The 23,068-nt window shown below is 41.2% G+C and overlaps 1 protein-coding gene across 1 annotated transcript in view; it reads left to right on the top strand.

The window, feature by feature from the left end:
* The window catches only part of PLEKHA8 (pleckstrin homology domain containing, family A (phosphoinositide binding specific) member 8), a 23,470-nt gene extending 1,713 nt beyond the window's left edge, over positions 1 to 21,757 (top strand). Inside the window, exons 2-14 of the mRNA XM_009325744.1 lie at positions 335 to 451; positions 1,135 to 1,290; positions 3,248 to 3,372; positions 4,823 to 4,981; positions 5,913 to 5,953; positions 6,663 to 6,820; positions 9,383 to 9,542; positions 9,956 to 10,041; positions 10,705 to 10,763; positions 12,060 to 12,190; positions 12,622 to 12,692; positions 14,916 to 14,977; positions 15,875 to 21,757. Of these exons, the coding sequence (XP_009324019.1) occupies positions 335 to 451; positions 1,135 to 1,290; positions 3,248 to 3,372; positions 4,823 to 4,981; positions 5,913 to 5,953; positions 6,663 to 6,820; positions 9,383 to 9,542; positions 9,956 to 10,041; positions 10,705 to 10,763; positions 12,060 to 12,190; positions 12,622 to 12,692; positions 14,916 to 14,977; positions 15,875 to 16,072 (1,523 nt within the window). The 3' untranslated portion in view covers positions 16,073 to 21,757. The remainder of the gene's footprint in view (positions 1 to 334; positions 452 to 1,134; positions 1,291 to 3,247; positions 3,373 to 4,822; positions 4,982 to 5,912; positions 5,954 to 6,662; positions 6,821 to 9,382; positions 9,543 to 9,955; positions 10,042 to 10,704; positions 10,764 to 12,059; positions 12,191 to 12,621; positions 12,693 to 14,915; positions 14,978 to 15,874) is intronic.
* The last annotated feature ends 1,311 nt before the right edge of the window (positions 21,758 to 23,068 follow it).

The following is a 23,068-nucleotide window of genomic DNA, read 5'->3' as shown; positions in this document are numbered from 1 at the left end:
TGGAAGGAATTGAGGGGTGATGAACTGAAAAGATGGTTTTGGAAGAGAGAGTGAGTCAGTGATGCCGTGTTAGCAAAACTACTGAAAATGACATATGGCATCTCAGGAACATACTCTGTGGTCCAGCTGCCTGCAGAAAGGACATGTAGCTGCCAGCAAGCAGGGGTTGTGGTCTACAACATCCAGGCCTGTCCACAAATCTTACTACTTCAAAGGGTTTCATTTTCCAGGGGGAAATGAGAATCTTTGGGGCCTTATTTGCAGCGAGTCCTGAATGAGAGGTGGTGAAATTGCAGGGAGAGAAGTAACTGAGAAATGCAGTTTTGTTTTGCAGGCTGGCAGCCTCGATGGTTTCTTCTCTGTGGTGGCATCCTGTCCTATTATGACTCTCAGGAAGATGCCTGGAAGGGTTGTAAGGGAAGCATCCAAATGGCCGTGTGTGAAATTCAAGGTAACTAAGATACAGCAACACTCAGCTGCACAGAGTTTGTCCAATAATGCTGCAATCAAGATGAGATTTCAGATCACAAGAGCTATTTGACAGCTTGATTTCTTTGGTATAGATTTGTAGTAACTCAGTAACTTGATCTATATGCCAGTTTTTATTCTATAGTATTTTGAAAATGTTAAGAGAGCTGCGAGCCTCTAATATAATGGGTATTCTACATGCAGGTGAGTCACTGTTTTTCATGAGCCATAGTGGAACATCACAGAGGCTCAAATGACTCTTCATAAGCACAAAGCTGAAGCTAGAAATATGAATAATAAACTTCAGTACTCGGTCTGCTCACTCATATTGGATTACTTGCCACATCTTTGAGGTTCAGTTACGGGCTGGAAACCTGAAAGAGAGGCTTGCCAGAAGAGGATGCCCTTTCCATGAAGACTCCCAGATGATACTGTACTGACCACAAAACTGCCTGTCATAGCCTTTTGTCCCACAGCTGTACACATGTGTGTCCTGTCTATTCCCTAACTCAGAAGAGAAGTCATAAAATGTCAACAGGGGAAGTTTGGGGCTGTAGATTCCTCCTCTTTCGTTACTGTTTGACCTGCCACCTAACATATCTGTTGGGATATGCAGTTGGACTGGGAAGGGCTGAGGGACTGATCTGAAATCTATGTTGCTTCCAGTTCATCCTGCAGATAACACACGAATGGACCTGATCATCCCAGGGGAACAATACTTTTATCTGAAGGCAAGAAATGCAGTCGAAAGGCAGAAATGGCTGGTCGCACTAGGAACTGCCAAAGCCTGTCTGACTGACAGCAGGACACAGAAGGAAAAAGGCAAGAACACCCTTTTGCTGGCACATACTGTTTGCTTTTTATTTCCCCGTCCTTGCCCTAGTAGATGTACACACAAAGATGACAAAACCCATGCCTGAACTCTGTGCCCAACCTGTGTTTCAAGTCTTTGGTACCGCTAAAAGCCAAGCCATGTGGGATCTCTAGCTAGAAATCTCAGGTGTTAACTATCAGTGCAGGGATTTGAAAACTTTAGCTTTTCCTTAAAATATACTATGTATAAATCATTTGAAAACTGTGTGCTGATGGTTCTGTAAGTACAAGGATTGAGTGGCTCCTTGGCTGCGGGTCACTGGGATGCAGACTGTGCATGGAGGTAAGACCCCCATCTTGTGCAACTGTCTCAGTATGATGACTCAGCCTCTCATACCAGCGTCTCTTGAGCTTTGGAGTTCCTCAGACCCTTTCCTTCTATGTTCTAACTGGGCTGTCTTATGCACTTCAGGAATCCCTTGGCAGTTAAAATAAAGGTTTGCAATTGGTTTTAAATGTGCATACTAGTATTCGGAAACTGAAATCTGATCATGGTCAGGCTATGAAAGTTAATTCACTTACCTCTTTGCTTTCACCAATGTCACTTTCACCCCAATGAAAACCCCTCTTGCTTACAAGCGTGGTGTTATCCATGAGTCAGTGTGAGACCTCATGCTTTAACCTTGTGTAACCTCAGCACAATGACTATGCGGAAGATGGGAAAACAGCAAATTATTGTTAATATATCAGTGATCCTGAGCAAATGCAGGTGGGTTGGGCACTTCCTTTCCCTGAGGTGAGGAATCGCTTCTCCTCAGCCTTATGTGCATCTTCACCAAGCTTTGCATCTACTGGTTCAAACTGAGTCAGAACCGAGCAGAAGATGCTGCTGCAGGGTCCTACACAAAGTGGGAATCTGATGCGCAGTGCGTAGAAGCACAACAAAGTTATATCTATAAACTGACATACAGTAGCACAGGGTGAAAAGCTACTGATGTGTTTGCAGAACTAAACCTTGTTAGTCTTATTAACAGACAAATTAATTTATTTTGTAATTCTGGGACTCTAATGTCAAAAAATTACTTCTGAAAAATCTCAGATTGACTGTTAGTCATATCTGGATTAGTCTGCTCAGTTCTGCACTCTTCAGTACAAGAAACATATGGACATACTGGAGTGAGTCCAGCAAAGGGCCACTAAGATGATTAAAGGAAATATCTGATGGGAAAGCATAAAAAAGATGGAGCCAGACTCAGTGAATGGACAAGAGGAAACGGGCATAAATTTAAATACAAGCAACTCCACTGAGACATAAGCAAAAATGCTTGTATTGTGAGGATGAGGGAGCACTGAAACAGGTTGCACAGAGAGGTTGTGGAGTCTCCATCCTTGGCAATGTTCAAAACCTGACTAGACATGGCCCTGAGCAACGTGCTCTGGCTGACCCTGCTTTGAACAGGGGAGTAGGACTAGCTGGTCTCCAGAGATCCCTTCCAACCTCAACCATTCTATGATTCAAGGATATATATTAAATTAATCCCTTCATGTTGGACAGGATGCGTCTTTTGCCTCCAGTGTTTTCTACCCAAACCCTGATCTTTTAATTCATGGTGTGATTTTTTGCATCTTGAACTACTTAGTGAAAACAAAAAATATGATATGTAGGGGTTTCATCCTATTTAAAAGGCCCGTTAAGGTCAAGTGTTGTATACTTGCTTTTTCTCTGTGTCCTAAGTCTAGGAACATACTGTTCCTGTCTATGATGGCAAATAATGAAACAGTATTTTACCTGTCAGAAGCATAATTTATGGCCAATCCAGCTCATCTTTTTGAGTCGATAGAAACTGTTTTGAAATAAGGAAGTATTGATTGAATTAGATTGGATAATACTATTTCAGCAACTTTCCAAAATCATATACTGCAAGATGGATACAATAAATTTAACTCTTCTTTTGTTTCACTTTAGAGTTCACTGAAAACACAGAAACCTTGAAGACTAAAATGTCTGAACTTAGACTGTACTGTAACCTTCTTGTTCAGCAAGTGCATAAAACGAAGGAAGCCAGCATTTCTGGTGTGTCAGAACCAGAGGTACAGCTCTATTTTTGGTGTAGACCACATCTGTAAAGTCTTGAGCATTGTGAATTCTTCTGGTTAGCCAATGTAGTATTCACTCACAGTTACTTAACATTGCACCCTCTTTCTCCAGAGAACCTGTTGGAAATAATGTACCTACACAACAGTTCTTATTTAAATGGAGTAATACTGTATTGTTGCAAATAATTCTCCCTGTGTTGGGGTAGCAAGTAGTGAGATGAGATATGATATCTGTGTTCTAGATAATAACATCTCTGTAGGTGATCATGTGTATATAGTGGATGAAAAAAGCAAAAGATTTTTTATAAAAAGATAACTTGCAGGAAGCGCACATTTGTCTGCCCCTGAGTCATTAATATCCTGCTCAGCAAAACACTTCTGTTCTCAACCAAAACCCTTAAAAGGTCAAGAGACAATGCAGACCACAAAAAAGCAAAACTGCTAGAAAGAACTGCCTGATTAGCCTCACTTAAGTTAAAGTTTCAAACCTTGCAAATCTTCCTGACCAAAGAAGCTTCATTTAAGAGGAATCTCCTAATGACAGTGATCTGCCCCTTGCTTTGAGAGAGAAACGTGTAAAGAGGGTTGGACATCACTCGCTCAAGAAGCTGGTGTGGAGTTGCAGGATGCCTCCCACTGGAGAGATGGGTCCTCAGGTGCAGGACAGACAGGCAAAACACTTGAAGGTTAATCATTTGTATGTCCAAACCATCTCTGTAAAGATACCTGATAAACTGTTTATGGTGAAGTAACAGCCAGTGCAGGAGCATGATGTAAGTGTATAAATGACTAAAAGGCACTGTCAGAAGTTGCAGCTCACAGGTGTTGACAACAAACAAGTAATGTGGTGTTTATCCAGCTCATAGTTCATGCTTCTGGGGGAAAACTCGCTTTTCCTGATCTTATTGGTATTTAAATGGAAAGATTTCTTGTAAAAGCATTTCAGCATCAATAACTGCACTTTGCAGAGATGAAGAGTATTGTGGCAATGTGATACTTCATTCGGCCTGTTTTTCAATTGCAGTAATTTTTTGTTCATGGGATTTTTGAAATTATTATCTGCAGCTCATTCTGTATCTATGTAATTTGTTTACTTTTCATTTCTCCTGTCAGTGGTGTCTTCTGGAATGCCATTGGTGAATACATCAAGGCTTAGTATTTAATACACTTTTAACACCGGAGATAAGTAACTAAGAGGCATTGCTTTTAAAACACAAGCATGCTGAGCTTGCTGTAGTGAGAGACTGACAAGAGTGGTAATGCTGTGAGGGGACATAGCCCCAGTAATATGTGATGCCAGTTCTCTGAGCAGCTGACACATTGCATTTTAATTCATGTTAAACAGAAATCATGACTGTAGCAGTTCTGGGCTTTGTAGACGCTAGTTGCTCCAAGTTGATCTTCTGTGGTGAGTCCATGTCTTCCAATTGATTTCTTCCCACAGAGCGGGATTGATATGGGAGCTCTGTTAAAATCAACCTGTGACACCTTCCTGAAGACTCTTGAAGAATGTATGCAGATTGCAAATACTGCCTTCACTTCTGAGTTATTGCATCAGACCCCACCTGGGTCCCCACATTTAGCAGTTCTCAGAACGAACAAGGTAACGGCCAGTATCCTTTTCTCTCAGTCTTGGCATGGATGGTAAGGTGCCCTTTTGTAAAGTAGCATTTGTAGAAGCAGGGAATGCATTTTTACCCATATGGTAGCTAGTAGTCCTCCGCTGGACATACTCTGCTATTTCTTATGGTTTGCAAGTGAGGCAGAGCCATTTTTTACTAAGCAGTGACCAATATGTTAACTTTTAATGATAGGTGAAAGTATTAAGCATTAACTTTCGGGGCCTGATCCAGCTGCAGACAATGATGTTTCAAAAAACACCTGGCTGTGTGACAAGTTGGTCCACTGTGGGAGCTCTCAGCAATTATTACTGTTCTAAGCTACTGCAGCACTGGTTCTGTGGTAATACATCAACAGGAGCTGATGAGCTTATCTTTTTAATGACAAGGGCACTTTCTTGAATCCTGGATGCACAACTACATACACAAAACTGGAGCATCTCTGGCAAACAGCAGATTAAGGTGTATGTAGGAAGGTAGATGTGTCACTGCATCTGGGAAGTGAGATTACTTTACCATACCTGGTATCTGGCCTCATGTTTCTTCTGGTTTTTCATAATTTTTTTCTTAAGTGAAAAAACGTCATTGCAAAGAAAACTCACTGCCTTGTTTCTTTTCCACATGCTGTACGGTGTCTCACTTGGCACTTGCTAGCTAGCTTCTGAAAGAAGTCTCCTGGTTTTCTTTTTTTTTTTTTGGTCTTTTTTCTTTTCAATATTTTAATGCTGTAAAAAAGTAGTGCCTTTTTCGCATTTGTCTGTATACTGCCTCCAGGTCAGAGAATTAGTGAGCGTATGCTTAGCTTTTCAGCTTTTTTGCTGACTCCAGCTTGGGTTTAATAAAATGTGAAGTTTGAGAAGCATGATACAGTCTTCTTGCTTTAAAGAATATTCCCCTTCCCCACTTATCTTACAGATAAAGCACTCTGTCTTGTCCAGTCACACCTCAATGGAAAGGTATAATAAAAGTCTTTACCGTCAATCTCTTTCTAATCTGTTTTTGGTAGTGTCTGTTCTTTCAATGTTTTTACTCTAATATTACTAGCACTGGATGCAGGCAGAATTGTATTGCTCTGAGCTGCATACTTGGAAGCAGATGCAGCAAAAGGGAGCTGGCTCACCCCACTTCATGTCTCTTCTTTATCAGCCCTTTCCCTTTTAATTTTTCTCAGCCATCCACTTGATGACTTACTGGTCAGTCACCAGCCAGCTCTCTCCCACTTCAGTGCTCTTTCCTGCATCTTAGGTTCCACTCCATAAGCTCATAAAATTGTTGATGGAGAGCAGGCTATGATTCGTGGAGTGGATGTTAAGGGTATATATTTTAAAGTACTAATGAGGGGATATTCTTTTAGCTACAATACCTGCCTGTGATTTTCTTTTTTGTAATAAATTGTATTTTTTTTATTATATCTCTTTTTAATAAAGGTAATTGTAAATATATTCAAACTCTGCAAACTGAGGTTGAACCGTTAATCCTACTTGCTGCAAAGAGCTGGCTGGTTCCTTTTGTTATTTTAGACAAGTTCTTTTGCTCAGAGCAACCTGTGACAGCCTATAATTTCTGTCAGCTCTTTTTCTCTTGTTGTTATTTGTGTGTTTTCACAGGAGGAAGCTTACCAAGCAATGTTTTATACACTAACCATTATTCTTTCCCTTTCTTCAGACAGATGGAATTGAACTCCTGTGAAAATGGCTCTGTAAAAACAGAAATTAACCATCAAGAGCAATCCCTTTTTAAAAGTCTGGAATGTTTAAACCTGGAAACAAATGAGGGGGGCAGTGATGTTTCTGTTGAAGATCACATAGCAGATGATTTGGCAGGTAAATGCACTGTCTTTTATCCAGAATCATTACTCTTTAAGTGTAAACGGAGGGAGGTGTAGGCTGCCTGTGAGAGTGCTGATACTTTGCTTCCCAGGAGAGGGAATGTCAGTATATTTTAGTCTGATATCTGCCTGTTGTCAAGTCTTCCCAGCATAACTCCTGCCCTTGTTGATATCTAACTTGGGACTGAATGGGGAAGGAAGTTTAAAATTCTTTTTTGGACAAGTGGAGGCTCCTCTAGATGCTGATTGACATGCATAACAATACAGCCTGGCAGAGCTTTGGCTCGTCTTGCACTGTGGACAGACACGTTATTCCCAGAGGTCCTCCGCTGGGAATGCCGGCACCTCTGCTAGTATGTAGGGCTGCACTGTCAGAAGGGGACCATTGAATCTTTGTGTGTCTGTCTTGGAGGGGTTGACCTTGTAGTCGCTCTTGATTGCTCTAACGAATCTTTATGGAAAATTAACACTTTTTCTGCAACTAAGAGTATGCTAGAAAGCACCTTATTTCTTCCATTACCTTAGCAATAGCATGAAACTTAGATTTGTGCATGACTTCAGTAAAACACTGTTGAACTAATTCGGTATAAAATTCCATCCAGCATAGCTATATTGTTAAGGGCTGCTGAACTTAATTTGGGTAAGTCTATACAAGTAACTTATAATTTCTGCTCGTCCTGTTGAAGGGACTGTATTGTTCTCGAACAGTAGCTTTCTATGCCTGGCCATTATTCCAAAACATACATATGCAGTCAGTGAATCAGCTGAAGTTTTTAAGCCCAAGTTAATGAACATGGTGATTTTGCTCTTACATGGGTTCTCTTTGGAATTTTTCCCATTTCTGTAACTGGTGTTGTGTAGTGTGGTAAGTCCCAACATGCATGTGTTGCCATTTAGCGTAATACCTCAAGAATACAGTGCTAGAGCAAGGACATCAAACTAGTGCAAGTCACTTTGTCGGTATCATTTAGCTACTGAGGTTGTTCCTGTGCAAAAAAGAGAAAAGCCTACCCCCTTTTGGGTATGCACATCTGAGTTGCAGAGTTTTGCTGGCAATACAGGATGGGCTGACCCAGCCAGCCTGGGGCTCTGTCTCGCTGATGGCTGTATTTGGGTGCTCCCTGTGAGCCCAGGAGCTCTGCCCTGTCTCAGATACTCTTCCCTCCCTCCCCTCTATTAAGAACAGTCAATCTTTAAAAACACTCAAGCATTTAAGTCCCATAAGAAATTTCTGTTTGTCATTTAGTGCTTACAGTGTTTGAGTTTGAAGTTTCAGAGGACCCCAGGCTTTATGCATGGCACTCCTGTGGAGTCACTGTGGACTCAGGCTGTTTCTCTACTCACCATCCCATGTGTCTTGGTGAAGGATAGATCAGTGACATCCCTCAAACTCTAGTTCCTTAGCAGAGTCACTTTGCTTGTGAGCAAGGCATGGTCAGTGATCGCTGAGGCCATTTTTTTCTGCCCAGAGGAGCACAGCTAAAGTCTTGTTGCCGGGTGTGAGTGATTCTTTTTTCCCCCAGCACCAGGCTTATTTAGTGGTTCTGGAAGTAATAGGGAAAGCTGCAAGATTGTTTTCAGGCTTTGCTCAGAGGAAGATAGTTCCTTGCAGTTGGATCCCTTCATCCAGAAGCTCAGTTCCACTTCAGGTCTATAAATCCTCACTGGCCTTTGAAACTATTCCTTTCCTGGAGAGACATGTTCCCTGAGAAATTTTGGATGTTAGTCTGACAGTGTGGCAGCAAGACGTGTTGTGGCCATGGCCTGTGCGCTGCAGGTGCTGTGAATATATCACTTTTGCTTCGTGACTTGTTCTCTGCTCTTCTCCATGAGGTCAGAAGGTCTTACCATGCATGGGATGTGACCTTTCTTTGGGTGTCTAAGACTTTGTCTTCCTTCGGAGGTGTTCGTGTAGTGCTGTTTATTTGAAACAAATGCGCTTGACCCCAAAGAAGAAATAAAACAGACCACAGCGGGGAAGAGGCAACTGGATCTTTTTCTGGGAAACTTTAAAGATATTCATACAAATCGGGGAGAATGTAGCAGCCTTTGATATCATAGCAGTAGCCGTCTAAGTAGCCAGTTTACTTACTTATCAGAAGGAGCAAACAAGTCACTATTATTCTTTTGCTTTTGAAAATGAACTGCGCTCTTTTATCAGCACTGGGGAAGTTACAGCATGTGAGAAGTAATCTTTCTTTGAAGGAGATGAGTCTACTCCCTGTTGCACCCCATCACTTCTTCAACGCTCTTCACTCATACTGCTGTCCTTGCTGAGGATGTGTGGGCTCACCTGCATTGGAGCCTGGTGCTTCGTCTGTTTGATTAGAATAAATGGGGAGGGGACTGGTTGAAATGTGGTCTGAGCACCTGACAGCAGGGGAACTGTGGTGAGAGTCATGGTGCTGGCAGGGAAAGCTGTTAAACTTGTATGATCCAGATATCCAAGTGCCTTCATTCAAATAGGACGTGTCTTAAGGAACAGGAGTAACAATATGGGTCTGTGGCTGTTTTCTTTTTCTAGTTTTGTTTTTCTTCTGTTTCCTATAAATGTAAGGCATTAAAGAAGATGGAGAGAACAAGCTGCAAGCTGTAGAAAGCTTTGGTGCCCACAAGCTGCTGCAGTCGGAAACAAATTCTTTAAGTGGATTGACTCTGTGTGAGGAAGACAGAAATGAAAATGATTCTCCTACCTTCTTCAGTGTCATGAGCAATAGGTAGTATATGTTGCAGGTGTAAATTACAAGGATTATTGAAACTTTAAGCCCTTAATTGACTCATTTTTAAGTCTGTTCTGTCTGTGAAGAGTTGTATTTGCTGAGATTGTTTAACAAGATTGCATACAGCACAGTAATTGGAGAAGATATCCTTTGTAGAATTGGCTGTACAGAGTAGAGTGGGAGGTTTTTTCCTTGGTTATAATTACAGGCCTTGCTTGCACGCCACCAAATGTGTATTTTCTGCAGTCATTTACTTTAACCTAGTGAAACAAAACCCATATTGGTGGTTCCATGTCTATACATTTCACCTCTATGCAAGTGAAGTGGGCATGAAATGTAATTTTGTCTTCAGAAGTTTCACAAAAGGACTTGTTAAGGTGACAATCTTTTCTGCTTGTCCTGGACACCAGGTTCAGTGATATTGAACTTCGGGAGGAGGAGGGCATACCAACAGAAGAGTTTCTGGAGTCATGTTATGCAATTGTGCCCGTTCTGGGTAAGCAGCTCTTTCTTTTCATGCCAGGGGTGCATCTAACTCCTTTTGACTGCTGCTAGCTGCGAGAAAAGGTGGAGCGGTTGGTTTGGAGAATTTGTTTCTTTGCTAAAGTGATGTAGAAATAGTTCCTATCAGCAGAATCAATTTGACTGGTACCAGAAGATGTTTCTTACTCTTTTGCTTTGTAGAGGATCCACTCTTGTTTAGATGGGACCCAGGTATGAGCTGTCTGGAAATCTGTGGGTATATCTGGAACAGCAGTTTCCTGCCCTCAAAAGAACAGCGTGAAATGCCTTGACTGTCTAATACTGCTGACAGCACACTATCAGCTGTACTAGCTATTGCTGCTGTTTGATTTTTCCAAAGACTTCTACCTCCAGCTAGTGAAGTCCCCCACCTGCTTGGCCCCTGAATCTAACAGTATATGTGGGGACCCTGTAAGCATGCACCCTTTTGAAGACTTCCAAATTGTATGTTGGTGTATTGTAACACTTGGACCAACTGGGGTGGGTTGGTTCTACACCAAAAACAGACTTTGGTTTACGTCATTCATTTAGAAGAATTGTTAAGAGAGCAAATTAAATTAATTGTTACTAATACATGAGGACTGGAAAAAGACACAATTTTAAAATATGGCTGCCTTTTTTTTTTTTTCCCCCCTAGACAAACTGGGACCAACTGTTTTTGCTCCTGTTAAAATGGATTTTGTAGGTAACATCAAGGTAACAGCTTATTTCTAACACTGATTTTTTTTTTTTTAAACAAAATATCTATTTTAGGTACTAAAGCTCAAGAATCTTTATTGTAGAAGTCAATACTGGAAGGCTATTTAATATTTGATAATGTTACCATCTGTCAGATCAGAATGCTGAAATGCCCCTAATTCTGTTCTTACAGTACATGCTGTGTTTAATAAATCCAGCTGTTGTGCACAAACTTATAAAATATGTGATTGACTGCCAAGTAAAACATCTGTTACACCTAATGAATATGACTTTGATTCTGAGCTGAATTGGTTATAAGTCATGATGCGATGGTAACAATATTGACTTTAGACTGTAAAACAAACCAGGGGAAAAAACCCCTTTCCTCAAACAAGTAGGAGCAAATTAGTGCGTTAAGAAGGAGCTTCACAGCAGGTCGGGGCAGACCCTGCAGCTTTGGTTCTCGTTCTAACAGTCCTTCCAACTTCAAGTCTGAAAAGGTTTGAAGTGCTACTTATGAGACAAAATGTATTCATAGTGAGACTTTTCATAGCTTTTCTTTCAAGGAAAAAAAAGAAAAGCAAAATATATCTCCTGAGTGTATAAGGAACATTGCATACATTCAGATTTGTTTGGTGCAAAGTAAGGCAGATATGCACTTATCTTGCTGAAGATAGCCACTGAAAGACTGAAAATAGCAAGGAGGAAGAATGCTATTTAAAAGAAAAAAAATTAATATTTATTGGCAAGTGGTAGGCAGCTGCTCCTTTAATGTAGAAGATGACTCTGTTCAACTGCCTCATATATTTTCTCTTTTATTTTTGTGAGGAGGTGTGTGTAACAAACTTTGGAATAAATTAAAAAGCTTAAGCATGCCGATGACTGCTAAGTGTAATTGAGAATTTGAAGCTTAGCAGTTGTCAGAAGATAATCTTGTTGTACTTGAAGCTTGGGGCAAATGGGACTTTGCTTGGAGAGCAGATTGAGTTAACTCCTTTCCACTGGTGTGGAAGATGCCATGTGAACCTAAAGCATTTTGTCGGACAGAAATGGTAGGTTCCACGTAAATCTTTGACTGAGATGCTTTTTTTTGGTTGTGTTAGCCAGATGGCTAGCCAGATGTGTCTGGGGTTGTGCCCTGGGAAGGTGTGCCCAGTGTGGCAGGCCAGCTGTGCCCGTGGGAATTGTGTGATGTGGTTGGGGATCTGTGGAATCCCTTTGCAGGGAAGAGTCCTGGTAAATAGGTGGTGTTTATAGGACAGGCTACTGTTTGGTCTTAAAAGCCTAAAGCTTTGCCTCTTGTTTTTTCTCCAGAAAATAAACCAGAAATTTATAACCAACAAAGAAGAGTTTGATACCCTTCAGAAGATAGTGCTCCATGAAGTGAATGCCGGCGTAGCACAAGTTAGAAACTCTGCTACGGAGGCTCTCCTGTGGCTGAAAAGGTAACAGCCTCGTATCTACTTACACTATGAACTGCTAAGGTGGAATGAGGGGCCTTTCACCAGTGCAAGCTTATGTACATGGAGCAAACCGGTTACTTTCCACAGGCTCCACCAATCCAAACTGGCTAGGTTCAAGATTAATGTGTTGTCTGTGGTTATATCACTGCAACGTTGCCAAAAGGCCTGAAAAAACAATCGCAGGCAACCTTTTTTCCCATAAAAGTGAAGTTACAGTGAATGATGGATTCTGCTGCTAGGAGAGAGGCTGGAGGAGGTGGCTGCATTTTTTTTTATTCAGATTGAAAATGGCACCTTAATTCTGAGTTTTATTGCACATCTGAGTTGTATTGCAACTTTGGGGGCTTTGTTATACTTTGGGTTACTTTGTTATAAACATGTTTTCTTTTTATTTTGTCGATTCACCCTGACAGAGGCTTAAAGTTCTTGAAAGGGTTTTTGACGGAAGTGAAGAATGGAGAAAAGAATATCCAAACAGCTCTAAGTAAGTGCCAGTTGCTTTATTCTTTGTGTGCTTCTGAATTTGCATACTTGGCTATTTTCCTCCTTGTTTAGAACCTGTGTTTTCTTCCGTGACTAATGATGCAAGTAGTCTCCAAGACAACTTTTTTTAAAATCGCAGTTTTTGAAAATGGCTGTCTTCAGGCAGATTACTAGATAACTGGTCAATATTGATTTAACAGCAGATAAAGATTCCTTTAATTGGCATATTTTTGGCAGGGGAGACAGTCATATCTTAGGGAAAAAAAGTGCTTTGTCTCATTCCATTTTCTCTACTGGTTTGCAGCGAGAGCGCTCCCAAATTTGTAGTTGCTCTTGTGTTATTTTTTTAGTTCCATGTGAGATTGGCCATCACTCTTTGAAATCACCTCTTTGCCAGTATGGCTGTGAATTGCCTGTATCAGTTAGAAGGGAGTTTGTAACAGAAAAGAAGGAATTTTTTCCAAGTACACAATTTCTGAAACTTACCTAGTCAGGCTAGTACCCACAGCAAATATAAAACAAAGTACAAACCCCTCTTAAACTTGACTTGGTTATTCCTGAGTAAGACCCTCTCTATATGCATGCAGTCTAATGTTACGATAATCCTTTAAAACAGCTTTAAAACGGCTTTTTTTAAAGCTTGCTTTTTTAAGCCTCTTTTAAACAGCTAAGCAGTCATCCTATAGGATTAGTAAAATGAAGTACTACACTGAAGTATGTAAGCAGCTCTTGGAAGTGGGACTGTAAATACACTGCTACCAGATGTGGATGTTAAACACCACAGAAAGTCAAGGCACTTATTTGACCTTCTGAGTCTGAAGGCTTCAGCACTGAATTACTTCTTGAATTGCTCTGTGTCCGGAGCAGAGCCATGCTGCTGGTTTTCTTCACACTTCTTCCTTCCCTTTCTCCCCCTGAAAAGCTCTTCCATATCTGTTATCACCAGTGCAGCTTTGGTTTACTGTTACAGTTTCTTATTTAGGAGTTACTGTGCTATCTGAATCTCAAGGAAAGATGGAGTATATATTCTCTTTCTACAATCTCAAATATCAAGCTAATGAAATGAAAATAAAAAATGGAATATCCAACAGTTCTTTTGATCTTCTGAGGAACAAACAGCTTTCTAAAGGGATTTGTCTTTACCTGGGTTTTAAATCTAAGCAAACTTCTCAACTTCTGGTGTTTTTAATGTCCCCTATATTTGCTGATAAGGCAGAGAATAGACTTGTCAGTCCTGTTTGCTACACAATACTCTTTTTCTCCTTATTTCATTGCACTTACGACTGTATGCGTTTCTCATAGATTCTCACTCCTACTGTAAAGATAGAAAAGCTGCATTCCCCTGTCGTTAGACTGATAGATGAGGAGTACTTCATATTACAGCAAAACTTGTGGCTGTGTTTTACTGACTTTCTACACTCTTCCAATAATAACTGTCTGCAGTCTTTTGAGAAAATATCCTAAAGCAGCAAAATATAAGAGGTTCTCTTTCTTCAAGGTGAACAGCTTGGGGAAAGTATAATACAGTGTCAGATACTTAAAAATTCAACTGAAGGACAAGGATGTGAAATGACGACAGTGACAAACTACAACTGGGGAAATATAGCTCAAAGTGTTTGGTTTGGTATATAGAAAGCTTTGTTTATGAAAGTGGAGCTGTCTAGGAACATAACAAGTTGTCAGGGGCACTCACAATAGAGATCCTGAGGATTATTTTAATAAAGGCCCGGTGCTTTTTGTTCCAATGACTCTTGAAACTTGACCCTCGGCTGTAAAGAGAAAGTTCTTGGTGAATGCCTGAACTAACCACCTCAGTTGAGGCTGGTTAACCATCAGGTTGCAGGATTGTTTCACCCCGTATATTATTTTCTCAGACTTGCACTGAACTGAGAACTAGATAGTAGAAGAAGTGTTAGTTCTGAAGCACAGCTAGCCAAATAAAAATTACATCTGCCTTTCTGTCTGTTAGAACACTTACTTGCCATGGATGAGTTGAAGGAGATTTGACAGCAGAGCTGAGACCCCAATGCAGAAATCCCAAATCTGTCATCTCCTTTCAGTCGTAACTTTGGTGCTTAGAAACAGCCATTATTTGCATCCAGTGGCAAGAATATATCCTTAAATAGTTGTTTCTAAGCTCTAAGTTCTCTTCGTGTTACAAACTTAAAACTACCATACATCTATTTCTTAATTGATTTTTTTTTTCCCCCCTTCTTCCTTTAAGACAATGCTTATGGAAAGACATTACGGCAGCACCATGGTTGGGTTGTCCGCGGGGTCTTTGCGGTAAGTATTTATCTTGGTTGCTGACAGAGCTGGGGGTCTTGTTAATGTGACCTTATGTTGTGTATAATTAATAAACCATGTTAAAATTGTAAGCATGAAAATGAATAGATTCCCTTGTCAGACCTTATTTTCCGTGTGAGGATTGTGGCTATCACTATGTTCAGTGGTGGAACCTGCTTTCTGGAGCCAAAACAGATGGATCACGCTTGCATGCACATTTTTTTCATTATGTGTTTTTCAGCACAGTCTTGCAGGACTATTAAATGAAGAAATGAGGGTCTCGGGTTGCTTTTTTGAGGATTGATCTGTCTTTGGATGTGAGCATTCAAGAAGGGTTAGTGCAGAATGTGTCAGGGAATTGAAGTAGAATATATTGGCTAGAGGAAATTGTTTCTTTTTGTCCAGTCTGGCAGCTCCCCCTCGTGTCTGTCACTGGAAATTATCACTAAAATTAGAAAACAAAAAAGAGGAGCCTCATCCAGGCAATTGTGACAGAAACTTTGACTGGGAGAAACAGAAATGTTGGGGAAGGCTTTATAAAGAGTGTTTTGAGAACGGGACTTAAATGTTGAAGTGGGTGACACTGGGTTGGGAGCTTCCCTAACAAACTGTACTTTATCTGGGGTTCGTACTTAATTCACTTCCTAAAAATCAGACCTCTCTGAAGATGTCTTAAACTGGGGATCTACATAGGGATAATAATTAAAAAAATATTTTATATATATACATTAGCCTCCCTGTCAGTTAAAAATCTTAACATATGCACGTACACATAAATACATTAAAGCTATGCAATCTAAGTGCAAAGAGGGATGTCTCAGAAGTTTTTCGTGGCTTTAGTTTGGTTTCTTTTCCTGTTCTGTTTTGCAAATCTAAAAGCTTTGGTTCCTCTCCCAGTTAGCTTTAAGGGCAGCTCCAACGTACGAAGACTTTGTGGCAGCTCTGTCTGTAGAGGAGTGTGATCCTCAGGAAGAAACGTTTTACAAAGGAATGCAGAGGGACCTCAACATTTACTTACCAGCCATGGAAAAGCAGCTAAATATCTTGGACACTCTCTATGAAGTACATGGTTTGGAGTCAGATGAGGTGGTATGACTACAGCAAGACCATGTCTTAAAACTTCAGGGACTGTGTCTGTTAACAAAGATTTTCTTTCGTTTCTTTTTTTTAGACATCGTTTCTGTTCATTGTATCTTTTCAGGTGGGAAGGGTGTTGTGAGTGTTTTTGGGGAAGGGTATGTATGATTTTTATTCTTTTTTGTTAACACTTGTTTTGTGTTTAAATGCAGAGGTACTGTTTCTCTTTGGGTCATAACTATGTCCGTGATGAATGTTTTTGACTGTTTCTCTCCTGCCTGTGCACTCCCTCTTCTCTTCACCTCGTAAAAGTAACAGAGCAGAATTTGGCCTTTGCTCCCGTACCTCAGGAGAGAGCCACGCGTGCAGCGGAGCGGTCGGGATGTCAAGATGGAGCCCAGGCAGGTGCTGCTGGCTCTGGCTCTCCCATGGCCTGTGCCCACTCCCTGCGACAGTGTAGGAGGACAGAGGTAGGGAGAGTTACTGTTACTCCGGTAACAGAAGAGAAGGTCAGTTAAATGCCACCTTATAAGGTACGTGGTGCGTTTGTCCCTTAATTTGGGTTGAAGCTTTTTAATGTAGCACCTCCCCAAATATTACAGAGATCTTCATCACAAGCATATGTGGTTGGTGGTCTGAGCTTCCCCAGGAACCAGCCTTTGCAACTGTGGGTCGTGTTCCCTGACCAGCTCCCAGTATGTGCCATGTTCTCCCTGTCAGCTCCTGCCAGTGGGTCACAAGAAATTTGCTGGCACAGATGGGCAGAGCCCAGCTAATTGCAACAGTGCTTTACACAAGCAATTGAAGATCATGTCCATCATCCTGGTTCATTAAGGTTTTGGTGGATTTTTCTATTTTGGGTTTAGGGTTTTCTTAAATTCACACAAAAACATAATACTTGCTTTTAAATTGAATACAGCTAGCAGTTTAAAAAGCAGATTTTATTAAAATCCTTCCTAGGCTGCCATTATGGGCAGAGGCTTCATGAAAGTGGAGTAAAGCATAGGAGAAGTTAGAATTTGTCATGGAGCCACTACCCATTTGGCCAATTACAAACCTGAAAATCTGAAATGATGTAGAAGTGACTGGAAATTAAGAAAGTAAGATTTGCCCTTTTTCCCGTTTTGCCGATACAGATAAAAATGTGCTCCTTAACACTGCTGCTATTAAAAAATAATAAAGAAGTCCTTTTAGCTAGTGATACAGTTAAGGACAAAATTCCTAGCTGTCTTGATGTCTAGAAGGCTGTCTGTGAATTACTGACTGCCCATTCAAGGCATAAATGGGTCTCTCAGTGGTGACCTAGGGCTTCAGATGGCTTTGTGCAAAGAGTTGAGTTGTGTGCAGGAGGAGAGAAGACTGTGCTAATGAGGTACTTAGAATTAGTAAATCTTCATAAATACAGGAGAAGTTTCAGTGTCACCATACTCACAGGCGAAGTACTGGCTTTTGCTAAGCTAAAAACCATGTTGTCAGTAAAATGAATGTACTGCAGGCCTGCTGCCCGGCATCGCTCTGTGACGGGAGCCTCTCTGCACACCATATACTTGATCCTTTCTAAAGAGCCTAGCATTGCGAGCTTTAAGAAAAGCATATGATGCTTGAAGAAAAGACCAAACATCACACAGTGTATAAAGCAAGATACCAGAACTGTAATTAGGCATTTAAACAGTGTGTCTTGTTCCTGTCATCTTCTCTGAGTTGTGCCTATCTGTAGTTCCTACATCCTTCCAAAAGGCATCAGTAGGATGTGGGCGTTTTAGGTTTTTGTTTTTTCTTAAATTAAGTAGTATATATTTATGCCTGAGTACAAAGTCAAAACTTTTGACCAAAGCTCCATTCAATTATTTCACTACTCACAGTGCTAAAAATGAAGCAAAGAGCCTTTGGGATTCAGCTGTCTGCTTCTTCTAAGCATAAATGCAAAGAAACCACCCCTGCAGCAGACCAACCAACCCTCCACCCTGTGTGGCTTCCTCAGGGTTTTTGGCTATTATGTGGGAAACTTTGCTGTAATAGTTCTTAGCTGAATGCTCTGGGGAGGTAATGGAGACCACATTTCCACAAAATATCAGCTGGAGTATGGAGAGAGCAGGAAGAGGTCCCTTTTCTCTAGAAATTAACTTGTGAGATCATGATGAAAATTGGCTTCCCTTTTTGCTCTAAGCTTTTCCAATAGCAAGAAACAGTATTCAGCACTTAAAGTCTTGGAGATATTTTTGGGTTTTCTGTTTGTTTTGTTTTGTTTTTTAACTAGCGGGAGAACCACTGGTTTGTTAGTAGTGCATCAGACTCAACGTTTGATGCAAGAAATAAGGAGGCTTTATTTTGTAAGCAGAGAACTTAACAGCTTCATTGGGCCATTGGCTTCAGCAATTACTAACTTCTACCGTTCCTTCTTCTAACAAATAGACAGTGGTACACATTGCATATCCTCTAATCAGCGTGGCATCCTGCCTCAGAGCAGGCTTTCTTGTCTTGCTCTTCTCTGTAAAGTTGGTATTTCTGAGAATGTTCTTAGGAGACCATGGCTTCAGGAGACCCCTGTGTGCTTGTTGTTAAATAGGGGACTTGTAGAGAAGGAATTGAGCAAGGTCTCCTCGCCTTCAAAACTTGTACTTCGCCATGCGCTGCTCTTGCAGGGCATTGAGCATTTCTAAGACTAACAAATGATGTCTTTCCAGTCTTTTCCACCACTGAGAAAGAAACCCATGCAGCATGTTGCAGAGCCGAACTCCAAGTTACACCTCTAAGGATGCAATGGACCAGATGACCAAGTGGAAGCAAATACACTGCTAGACAATTCACTTCTTTCTTTTCACAGCTTGTGATGTCAGTTTGGCAAGCAGAGAGGATTGCTTTTGATTTTAATAATTGTCGAGCAAGCAACTAAGTTTTGGCCTTCAAATTTAGAATTGGAGACAAGGTCGGTGTTTTCTATTTGATTTGTTCGGTTCGTTGATTGGTTAGGGTTGTTTCGGTTTTTTTAATGGCTGACATTTATGAACAACTGACCTGCATACTGACAGAGGTCCATATGACTCTCAGATAACAGCACCCTTGCTCTGTATACTTTACATGAACTGCTTTGGTTTCTTAAACTGCACTAGTCTGAAGTTTTGCGTCCCTTTCCTTTAGAAACGCTTTCGGCTGTTTCCTTCGATGTCTAACAGTTGCATATTCTCAGGGATTTTACTTAGCCATGGCAAAATACGAGTAATCACAGCCTTACCCTAGGGCAGTAAGGCTGCTTTTTGTGAAATTAGTATAGCTGAGCGTAGAACTCTGATACAGCATATGACACTGACAGTGTCTATCCAGTGCGCATCCTTGCTGAGACATGGTAAATCCCAAAGCAATCTTATAGAAGTGCTATCTAGTACTAAACAATGGCAGTCAGCATATTTGAATAGAGATCATACACACATCTTTGTAATACAGTGCCGTTGGCGTTAGAGCAGAGCTCTCAAATAATTTCAGTCAAGTTCTGCTTAGCAGTGGGAGGCTTTTATTTATTTTATTTATTTTTTTGTTACTTTTTTAAAACAAACTATGTTCTGGAGCCCCCTCTGCTATTTTAAGACACCATACTCAGTTGCATATTGAAGTTCTGTGACATTACAGTTGTAGAATATGAACTGGATACTCAAGTGCTTTAGTGTAAACTTAAGGAGTCATTGAAACATCCCATCTTGACACTGTTGTATATGGGTCTCCCTTTAACAGATGCACTTAAAGTTAAGGGCCATATACCTTCACTTACAAGCTTTTTGTAAAGCATCGTCAGGCTTTAGGTTACAGCTGTTTGCTTTAAAATTGTTTCATGGTTTGAAAAGTGTCACTTGGTTGGCTTCACGTATAAAAAGTATGCCCAAAATGTGCTCCAGTTGTTTGCAGCATGCAGGCAAAGGGGTGTGGACCATTCTAGAAAACAGTGTTACGTATGTCCATATGCTGGACCTTCTAACCATTTCTTTACATTATCAATTCAGCTTTTGTGAAAAGCTTTAGGGAACCCTAAAATGCCTTTTAGATACCAGAAAAGATCATTAGCACGTTCCTATCTGGCTGTCTTCCCCTCTTCCCCCACCTGGTGACCACCCCTTCCTTCCCTTCCATTCCTCAACTTCTTTGCTGCCAGAGTTGTTGCTGTCAAGTTGAAGTATCTCTCCATAAGAGTGCAAAGCAGGAAGTTTTGTAAATGATAAAAATGTAAACTTGGAAAATCAGACCTGAATTATTTGGCAGGGAACAAAACCTACAGTCAGATGGAGAATGTGCTGCTTTTCTCCGAAGTTTCTCCCTGGTTTGACATATTTTGCCAGGAAAACCACACCACCTTGAACTTTTAATTTCACCAATGAAATTTAAATTGGGACACTTCAGACTTGGCAGTTCTACCTCTTACGAGTGAAAGCACAGGGATTTTTTTTTTAATTGACTTATTTCTGTTCTCTTGCCTGCATAGAACAGATAACAAAACAAAAAGAGAAGGGGGGCAAGAATAACTGAATTTATGCCTCTCTGCTAACCTCTGTAGCCCCTTGGTGAACAAACCCTGCAAGCTACTGCATGCTCCAAGCAATATAAAATCACCCTTGTGCAGAAGGGTTATCATAGCACACTTACTGGCTCTGAGCAAGCCCAGACAGTAGCTGATCCTGCTCACAGTTCACTTGAGGATTTAAGCACTTGCTTTAAAGTTAGAACATAGGCATATGCTTCACTTAAACACACGCTCACTCTCCCACTGGCATGCACTTCTTCAAAATGTGGCCTTTGGCTATCACTTTTAATATCCCTTTCTTGGTATATTATTTCTCCCCCCAAAAGACTCCAGATGTGCTAAAGGGGTATTTTTAATATATGAAACTTCCTTGTTTTCATATCCTGATTTTTGCTTAACACTAAGTTTGTTTATTTTATTTTGTATTGCAGCATTCAGGGGGTCCAAAACTTATATTTTAATTCCTTTATTTAAAGCCATCTTGAAAGTTCGAGATTTATGTCTACTTGAAACTAAACAAGAAAATTGCATTCCAGAATATGGTGACTAAACTGAAAACCAAAGCAGCTTGCTTTTGTGCTTTCCTTTCCTATTTTCTTTCTTTTTTTCAAGCCAATTTTGAGCATACTTTTTATCAATGTCAAGCTGAGCTTACTGCAAGCCTTACTTGTACATACTAAAATATATTACATACATACTGAAATACATTTAAAGATGAAGAGAAGGTATATTGCCTCAAACTTTAAATTTACTTAATTCTAAGGGCTTGTTCATGCCCCCAAAATCACCTCTTCCAGTGTAACCATTCACAAATTGTGCTGTCATAAGCAGTTCAGTCTTGAAATACTTTGGAGTTTCCAGTCTGCATCATCTCTCAAATCATACAGCATCTGTCTCTTTTCTTTTGGAGCATTGTTAAGACCTTTGTCAGACTTTTATATTATTTCATTATAATAAACTTATTTTAAATAAGCATGTTTTAAAATCTCGCTTTCTCCTTGCATGCATTTTGTTTCTTTTATTACAATAGAGGGCCTAAAGTGCTCTTCAGGACTGCATCTGTTCTAGGTACTGTGTGAACAGTCGAAAACAGTATGTTTCTGGTTCATAGAAACTACCTGTATGTATCTTTGTACGAAGAATGTTAACACACATGGAGCCTGTTTTGATTACGAGAATAAAAGCTCTGTCTGGCATATGGTTGTGGGTCCTTGGCCAGTGTAAATACACGAAGGCTGTAGTTACAAAAGCCAGCCTGTCAGTGTGAGAGGAATTTGTGTTTTAAGACTGCATGTATTATTATGTCCTTCTTTTGCCTGGATTTGAATGTCTTCTCTAGAAGTTTCTGAAGTTTTTGAAATCCCTCTGTGGTCATCTTGAGATGCAGATCAAGACTAGTGGTCCTTACTTAACGTGGGTGTAATATCTCCCTTCCCCCCCCCTTTTCTTTCTCTCTCTCTGTGTAAACACAGAGTGGACGTGCGAGCGGACCTATGATACCCAGTCATCTCTAGCAAGGGCAAGTCCCTCTGTTAAACGGCAACATGTGGCGGAGGCATTTTCTCAGCTGGGGAAGAGCAGATGAGACCGAGCCCCTGCCTGTGCCTGACCAGCCCCGTGGCAGAGGGGAGGATGCATGTATCCTGTTGCAGCAACAGCAGCCCTGCTCAGCTAGAACTGGCTGTCTCCTGTGGGATACAGGAGTCTCTGAACCCTTCTAGTTGCTGCGGGCCCCAGAGCATCAGCTCTGCAAAGGCTTAGAGCTGCATTTGCTTCAGCGAGGGCTGAGCTGTAGCAGGAGCCCCAAACTCAGTATCCCTCTGTCTCACCTGCTGGGGCTGAGCTAGTGGGTAGCTGGCAACTAAGTGAGGGATGAATAGTTTAGAAGGCCTCCTGGGGCACTCCTGGGGCAGAGATCACATCCCTTTTTCACCACCCCAGGGCTTTATCCATCTCTCCTTCCTAAGGAAATCAGCAGGTTATCAGTCATGAGACCCTGGCAGTTCCAGCTTTGTGTGGTGCAGCTAAATAACAACGGTTGTGTCACTAACGTTTTCAGAGGTCCCTCTAAGACACTGTCTTGGCCCTGTTCCGTGGGCATGTGGAAATAACTTGGCACGTGGGTGAGCCTGGGTGCCACTGGCATGAGCTGTCATTGCAGCCATGGCGCAGATTGCTTTGGTGGCTCCCCTGAAGTGTCAGCTGCGCCACAACGAACCAGTGAGCCCAGTTTACTGTGTTACCTGGCAGCTCCTCCAAAGCCATGCTGTTACGTGTCGCAGTTGGATGGGGCTGCTGCTGGGGCAGAGCCCTGTCCTATGCAGGGTCGGCACTTCTGGTGTTGGTATCTGTACTGTGTTATGTTGTACTAGACAGCCATAGCTCTTCACACCGAAACAAAGAGGACGTACACAGAGACAGACGTTAAAAGGAAAAGCAGAACGTGGTGGTTGTGGTGAGGAGGTCTGCGGCCCTGTGCGCAGGGACTGTCTGCCAGCGTCAGTCAT

Source organism: Pygoscelis adeliae, unplaced genomic scaffold, assembly GCF_000699105.1.
Source record: "Pygoscelis adeliae isolate BGI_AS28 unplaced genomic scaffold, ASM69910v1 Scaffold226, whole genome shotgun sequence".
Lineage (NCBI taxonomy): Eukaryota > Metazoa > Chordata > Aves > Sphenisciformes > Spheniscidae > Pygoscelis > Pygoscelis adeliae.
The sequence above is the reverse complement of the archived record's forward strand: the minus strand, read 5'-3'. Positions and strand labels throughout refer to the sequence as shown.